Source organism: Pocillopora damicornis, chromosome 10, assembly GCF_964200805.1.
Source record: "Pocillopora damicornis chromosome 10, jaPocDami1.2, whole genome shotgun sequence".
Classification (NCBI taxonomy): Eukaryota; Metazoa; Cnidaria; class Anthozoa; order Scleractinia; family Pocilloporidae; genus Pocillopora; species Pocillopora damicornis.
Genome location: NC_142679.1, coordinates 527,661 through 535,000, shown reverse-complemented (window position 1 = coordinate 535,000; position 7,340 = coordinate 527,661). Strand labels below are relative to the sequence as shown.

The window sequence follows — 7,340 nt, the reverse complement described above, 5'->3', positions numbered from 1 at the left end:
TCTCAGAGAATTGATGTTTCCTCTTTAATTCTCTAACTTATGTATATATATATATATATATATATATATATATATATATATATATATAATTTAATATATACATATACTGAGAGTAAAGTCATTAATGAAGACATAGATCACAGGCTCTGGAAACAAAAACATGTGTAGTTTAAACAGTCACAAATTACAAACAAAATTTGGTCAATCTTACCACAGCTTGAAGAGGAGCCACAGGTACACCAGCCTGTGGTGCAAACTGATCTACTGTGGGCTGTGGAAGTCCACTGATGTGTTCTTGGTTTAACATGCTTTCACTTCGCACTACTGGAAGATGGACATATGAACTTGTAGAAGCTCGTGGAATACCAAACAAAGAACTTGATGGCAGCGATGAAGTTTGTTCAGCGATTCCTCTGTTAAATCTGCAAACTTGCATGCTCTTCACAGCCATGTTAAACCTGAAGCCACAAAACAGTTACCATTATCAGAAAAAAATACTGACTTCAGTGGTAAGTAGCCAACTAAGACTTACCAGTGTAAGCCCCCAATTTTAAATGATGATCTCTCTGTATCTCAGAAACAGAGCAGGAGACTGCTTTTATTGATCAAACAATGCACTATTCATATTTCTACTTACGTATTGCAGTGAGCAAAGTCAACCAAGCGAGCCAGTGTAATGAATGGATGTCTGAGAGCTTCATCTGGAGTAATCCTCTTGTCTGGATCAATAATCAGAGTTCTCTTCAGCAAATCTGTAAATTCATACCTTCAAAAAAGAAACAATGAACGGCTTTGATAAAAAAAAAAAAACCATCGATAAGAATTACCATGAACTACAAGGCCTTGGAATACTGTGCAATTACATGTAAATTAAATTAAGATTTTATCTTCCATTTCCATTTTTTAAATGCAGTTCTCAAAGTACCTGATTGATAACCATAATGAAGCTATAAATTGTTCAAAATTTTTTGCAAGTGAAGCATTTTCCAGCAAGAGTCATGAAAATTCCAGCATAGAATTTTGGAATGTTAAAGTAATTTTTCAAAAAGGGATAAAAAATCTCCTAGGCTTTTTACTTAGTTAAAGGTTTTGAATTGTAATGATCAGACTATGTACATCAAAAGACTATGTACATTAGAAATTAACTCAGCAGTCTTGAATTAACTGAACAGTCTTCAGTACCTGTCAATCTTTTCAGCGACACGTTCATTCCCCACCAGACTGCTGGCTAGGTTGACTTGTGCTATTTCATCCAAACAATTGAAAATGTATTTCCTAGCTTCTTGTGACTTGATTTTGGTTTCCCTTTCATGTTCACCAGCAGTCTGTTAAGAACAATTACTGTTAAAATTCACCAATGTACTAATTGCAGCAGTTCCAATAAGATTTAAAACAAAAACTGCAAAGTAGGCAGCTTATGCAAGTTCGATCTTTATCCTAAGGTTGCTAATTTCAGAGGAAATAGGCAGCAATTTTGCTTCACCAAGAAGGCAAATTTTGCTGGTCGATGCCTCTCACTGAAATTATGCAAAAGAATCTTATTGCCATTAACAGGGAACCATGGACAGGATTGTTAATATTACACAAAGATCACACAAAGAAAGAAAAGGGAGGTACAAAAAATGGGAAGACCACTGCAACTTCGAAAATTAAAGAAATGGCAAGTAATAACAAAAAACGTTCATGGAAAAGGTAAAAGCTGGAGGGAAAAAAATAACTAAAAACAAAAAAAAATCACAAATAATGGAATTAATTTAAAAAAAATTAAAACAGCAATAGTTTAAGGTAGATTTTTAATTTTTGTTAGATTAACTCCTGAACAGAAATATTTGTGCTCTTTGCATTTTGTCCCCTTGCAATTGTAAACACAGAAACAAGAGCTGGTGACAGGATTTATTATTACCCTAGAAATTTCAAATTCACTGGGAACAACTGTGCTAAATCAGTTGTATCACTAATAAACATCTCACCTTCATCTTCCATTCTAACAATCCTGTTGTTGTGTTCACAGCTTTCTTGAAAAACTTTAAACTTTTGGAGCCATTTGTTAAGAGATGATCACTTGGTAAACCTTGGGTCTGTGAAATGTAGCGGATCTGGAAAGTTAAACAAAATCATAATTAAGTAAAGCATGAGCTTGTAAAGAAACTGTTGTGCAGTGTCTGCAGGAAAGGGAAACATCACAATCAGAAGTGGCTAGTTTACTCTTGCTGCTACCATTTAGGATAGATAGCATTGCTGTATAAAATATTCCCGGTTATTTATTAACTTGAAGCAACAATTCCTAAGGAAGAAAAAGTTTCTTATCAGCCTGAATTCCCATAACATTGTTTAAGTCCCTCCCCACCCCACCCCCCACCCCCCTAATATTTTATATCTGATGGTAACTTACCTGATCATACTCTGAAGAGCCTGGATACAGTGGCCAACCAAGAAACAACTCGGCTATTACACATCCCAGTGACCAGGTATCGATGGCTTCCCCAAATGGCAAACCAAGAATGACCTCTGGTGCTCTGATGAAAGAATGGATTACATCAATCCTCACTTCTTGTTTGACCTTTTCACTCTCAAGATCTCAGTAGTAATTCTCCTTAATGTCTGCTGTGCAATTTGTATGATGCTACTTTGGAGAATTTGATGTTCGATCAACTACTAATCCTCTGATTGATATTTTTCTTTATTCGCATCACTTGTCAGCTTGATATTGTCTTGATATTGTAAGGATAAATTGTAAGGGTTAATATACAGATGTGATCATATTTATATCACGTAGATCTGTAAAAAGCTCTCTCATTTGTAACCCCTGGTACCAAACATCGCCTTTTATCTGTCATTGCCAGACTAATCAGAAAACATTCAACAACTCTGTCGTACACTATATTTTAAAACCAATTTAATCTTGAAATTTATCAAACCATCTCCAAAAAATTTCTGGTCGTCAACACATTTGAGAAATAAAAAAAAAAACAACAACAACATTTGTACATGAAAAGTGATTGGCTTGAATAAAAGGCAACAATGTACATCACAAATAATTTTAGAAACATACACCAGCTGCATTGATCACCCTTAAAGATTTGTTTGTAAAGCTACCACTTGATTTGTACCAGGTGTCAGATAGTTTTGAAGCTGACAGATTTAAATCTGAACATTATCAGAAATTAGATTGTGCTTTGTAAGTAAATAAGCCCATGGTTAGATCTTACAAACATCAGTTACATTTAAAAGTCATGAGAGATATAATATCGTGCTATTCTGTAACCTAAAGAGGTAAAAATGTCAAGTGTGAAAAATTCCTTTGCATCCGTAGCTAAATGTGTTTCTTTGTTGTTTTTTGGTTCAAGTATGGGGGAATGGGTGACCAAGGGATGATTGATGGTGGAAAAACATGGCAAACCACAGATCACAAAAAACATGTTTTCTTGGAATAAGAAAAAAGGCAACAAACAGATCAATTTCTCTTGCATGTATAGCACAAAACTTGGCCAAGAACACTAAGAGAGAGCATCTGCAGTGTTGAAGCTAAGAAACTCCTGTTTTAGCAGCTGAAAAAAAGTTGAGCTCGATCTCTCTGTGAGCCTCTTAGTTTAAATTTTACTCCACATTGTTTGAAAATCAGAATTTCATGATCTACATCTGCCAATTATAAAATTAGACTCTTACTAACAGCTTCGGTAGTGTACTGAATAATGACTATCCAAGAAGCCTTTCTCACAAGCTTGAATATTCAATACTCCTTTGTCAACTAAATGATTTCTCTCACATCATAAAAGTAGGTAAGCAGAAAGAAACACCTTGGTCAAAATTATGCATGACTAATATGTTGCAAATATACATCTGATTGGATTGCCCACTCCATTTCTAATGTATTACACCTTGGTCTTGATTGGTTCAACAATAAAACTGTGAAACAGCTTCATTTGCTAAGGTATCCCTTTATGAGTTTCAAACACCATCACAATTATGGTCTCTTCCCTAGAGAGAATTTGCTTTTAACAAAAAATAAAAGCATTGATAAATCTGAATGGACAAACACATCAAGATAAAAATCTACAGCTATCTTTCCCACACCTATTCTCAACTTGTCTATGTTTAGACGATACTAATTCAAGTCTGGGTTAAACTTTTTTTCCTATCTTGGCTAATGCATTTAAAAATATTGATATTAAGTGTCCAACTTACTACACAATGCCCCAACCCAATGAATCTCAAAGAAATAACAAAAATTGATTTTTTCAGAGGCCAGCAGTCCAAAACAGAATTTTACAGAGGAAAAGGTCAGAATCTTTACCTCCTTGATTACAAAAATGTTTTATTCTTTAAGCAATACGATGTCTTAACTTAAATTTTTTAAACAGCCCTTAAGCTTTCAACCCTCTAGGCAATCTGTAGCCAGCTTCAATCCTTGGGGTGACTCTCTTGTAAGAGAACACCAATATTTTCCCAAGTTCAAGAACAACATTTTTAATGTCTCTTTTTCCTATTCAAATGATGTTGCAGGCATTGTTTGAATTTCTAGATAATTTATGCCTATAAGAAGCTTCTAAATTATTGTTATTATCTTTGGTGCAAAGTGTGGTAAATGACCAAATGTGTCATCTTTGTGTGAACAATGTGTGTGATACTTTCACCTGTTTTGGCAAAATTTATAAAAAAAAATTTCACTTACCTTCCTTCAAATCTTCCCTTATCTCTAGGGAAATGCACCTCACAGTTCATTTTTACAGATTTAAAAACTTAAAACCATTGCTTAATTTTTGCCTTTGTTACAGGAAACTGAAGGAACCCACCTCCCCCCTTAAAAAAAACTAGTAATATTTAGAATAATATTGAAATTTCGTTCTGTGCTTTTCAGTAGGAATTTCTTTAGCTGCTATAGTCAATACAAATATGATCTGACTCATATGCATGCAAGGTCTAATACTGATCAACAAGAAAAACATCACGTCTAAACTTTTGTTTATTACAAAAATTTAAATCAAAAGAAACCGCGTAATGAAAGTATTCACGGTAATCTGCAAAAACTACATGCACGAAAAAGCAATTAGTTTCTTGATGTTATTCAAGGGTGAAATATTTTGCAATCTCTGAAAAGTAAAATAATTCTCAGTTCTGCTTTCTCGCGTAAGTAAAATAAAAAATTCCAATCAGTTTACAACTTACCTGTAGTATCTACTTTGCAAATACGATGAGCAAACTGCTTTGGATACTTGGGTAGCTGAGCCAAAGTCAATCACTTTCACTCGAAAAGGCTGTTTTTCGGGATCAACCAACATAATATTTTCGGGTTTAAGATCGGCGTGAATAAGTCCAAGGGATTTTAACTTTGACAAAGCCACGAGCACTTGCTGAACTATCGGTCGAATGTGTCTCAAAGGCAAAGGATTAAACTTCGATTGCTTGAGGTAATCGTAAAGATTTTGTTGCAACATCTCGAATACCAAGCATGTGTGATTCTTGTGCTGAAAGCATTCGATCGCACGAACAAAATTAAAAGCCTCCGAGTTTTCAGCGCTCAGTTTCGCTAAAATGCCGATCTCGATTTGTCCCTGACGCGCATAGGAGGGATGATCTTTTAATATTTTTATGGCGTAAAGCTCGTTCGTTCCTTTTTTCCAACATTTCACCACTTGTCCGAATGTCCCACGACCGAGAAATTCGAGAACCTCGTACCGCGACGTTGCGGAGCTGAGCTCTTCATGAAGAACCACTTTATAATCCCCTTCGCTGTTACTGTTCCCAGCGGTTTTGGAATTCTGTCGCGATTTTTTTCCGTTAGTTTCTGGGACTTTCAAGCCACATCGTTTGTACGTATTCACGAGGTTTCGTGTAAGACTTCTCAGTACGTTTGTGGCTGAATCAACATGGATTTTACTTGTACAAAGGCCCGAGTAAATTGTTCCATTGGGCCTATTGAAAGAACTAAATGCACTCGAAGAATGGGTTATCAATTCGGCTTGAGCCATTCTGCACTCAATATACATTAAAATAGGTTTCGATCGTTTCTTTGCGACGGCCTCGTCCTAGAAGCCATTAACCCACAAGAAATGTGTCTTGATCATCCGAAAGTAAATCAATTCACGAGGATTTCACCACGACTGCTTTTCTCGTAATGAATGACTCTTTCGGCCTTCAATGTTTCCCATGTGCTATTAGCTTCTTGATTCCTTGCTCAGAAAACAATCCTTTGAAAAGTAACTATCCAAGCAACTGTAAGTTAAATTTTTCTGGCGATATTAGTGTTACCCTAATAAAATCGGCTGGGTTCTGTCAGTGATTTCCTTTTGATAGCGCGCGCATACAGCAACAGAACACCATATTTGTAGTCCAAATCAGCGGGTTTGACGAGAAGAATTCCATGACGATTTGGCTGAGTTGCAATGCAAGTGTACAGGACTTCCAGCGAAGTGAAACTGTCTTTTTCGAGTCCAATACAATACGATAATATTGCCACGATAGGTCTTCGATCGTCTACAAACTGTGATAAAACGAGAAACGATGAAGGTTGCTCTCGCAACTGAATCAACAACGATCTCTAAGACTTCAAAGAAATTTTTATCTTCAAAATATTTTCTCGATGAGATGTTGCCACCAATGCTTTCAGTTCTTTGTGTTTGTAAACGTTGAGTACTAGTGTTCACTTCCTTTGAATCGTAAAACTTCACAAATGGTCTACCAGTTTATCATATGTAATATTTAAGCAATCTTCATAAATACTTGATAGTTTGCTTCCATTGCGAGTTCAGTTCTCTTGTTATTCCTCAATAATGCTAAAACACTTTCCTCGTTAACAATCCTTCCCTCAAGTCTATCATTTACTTCTTCAGAGGAATTCGCGGCCAGAAATGGTTTCAATACGCGGAGAGATTTCAGCTCCGAGAAGCAACAAAATTGAAATTGATTGTTTTGTTCGAAAATATTCTTGTTGTTCGAGTACCAAGCACCGAGCTTGCCTTGAAAAGTGAATGAAAACGATTTCTTCTGCTGTTCAGTTTAAGATCAAAAAATTTTTCATAGGCCCCTGATGAACTGAGCAGCACGACAACACAGTAAATAATCCACGAACAACGAAGATTTCGACGAGGCCAGGAAAGTGCGATAAAGCCAAATTTGATACGCTACCGCAAAAGACCCGAGAAATCTTCAGAACTTTCAGTTTCCAGTTGCATCCCCTCAATCGTAGATCGAAAAGCAGCAGATTTCCTTCAGATCCGTACAAAATCTGCGGCAACAACCAAAATTCACTACATCCTCAATGCGCTCAATGCATGGTGTTAAGATTGTTAGTACAGGGAAGCGCGCGCCATGTTTGCTACTATGACGTAACTGATGTCTCT

The 7,340-nt window shown here is 36.1% G+C and overlaps 1 protein-coding gene across 2 annotated transcripts in view; it reads right to left on the bottom strand.

The window, feature by feature from the left end:
* Positions 1-7,340, bottom strand: part of LOC113666304 (uncharacterized) — a 15,214-nt gene extending 7,874 nt beyond the window's left edge. The window contains exons 1-6 of one of the 2 annotated variants that reach the window (XM_027182073.2): positions 5,167-7,340; positions 2,393-2,516; positions 1,971-2,096; positions 1,183-1,325; positions 638-766; positions 212-458 (exon numbers count right to left, since the gene is read on the bottom strand). In XM_027182073.2, coding sequence (XP_027037874.2) covers positions 212-458; positions 638-766; positions 1,183-1,325; positions 1,971-2,096; positions 2,393-2,516; positions 5,167-5,987 — 1,590 coding nt within the window. In that variant the 5' untranslated portion in view covers positions 5,988-7,340. The remainder of the gene's footprint in view (positions 1-211; positions 459-637; positions 767-1,182; positions 1,326-1,970; positions 2,097-2,392; positions 2,517-5,166) is intronic. The other variant, XM_027182074.2, reaches the window with a different exon arrangement.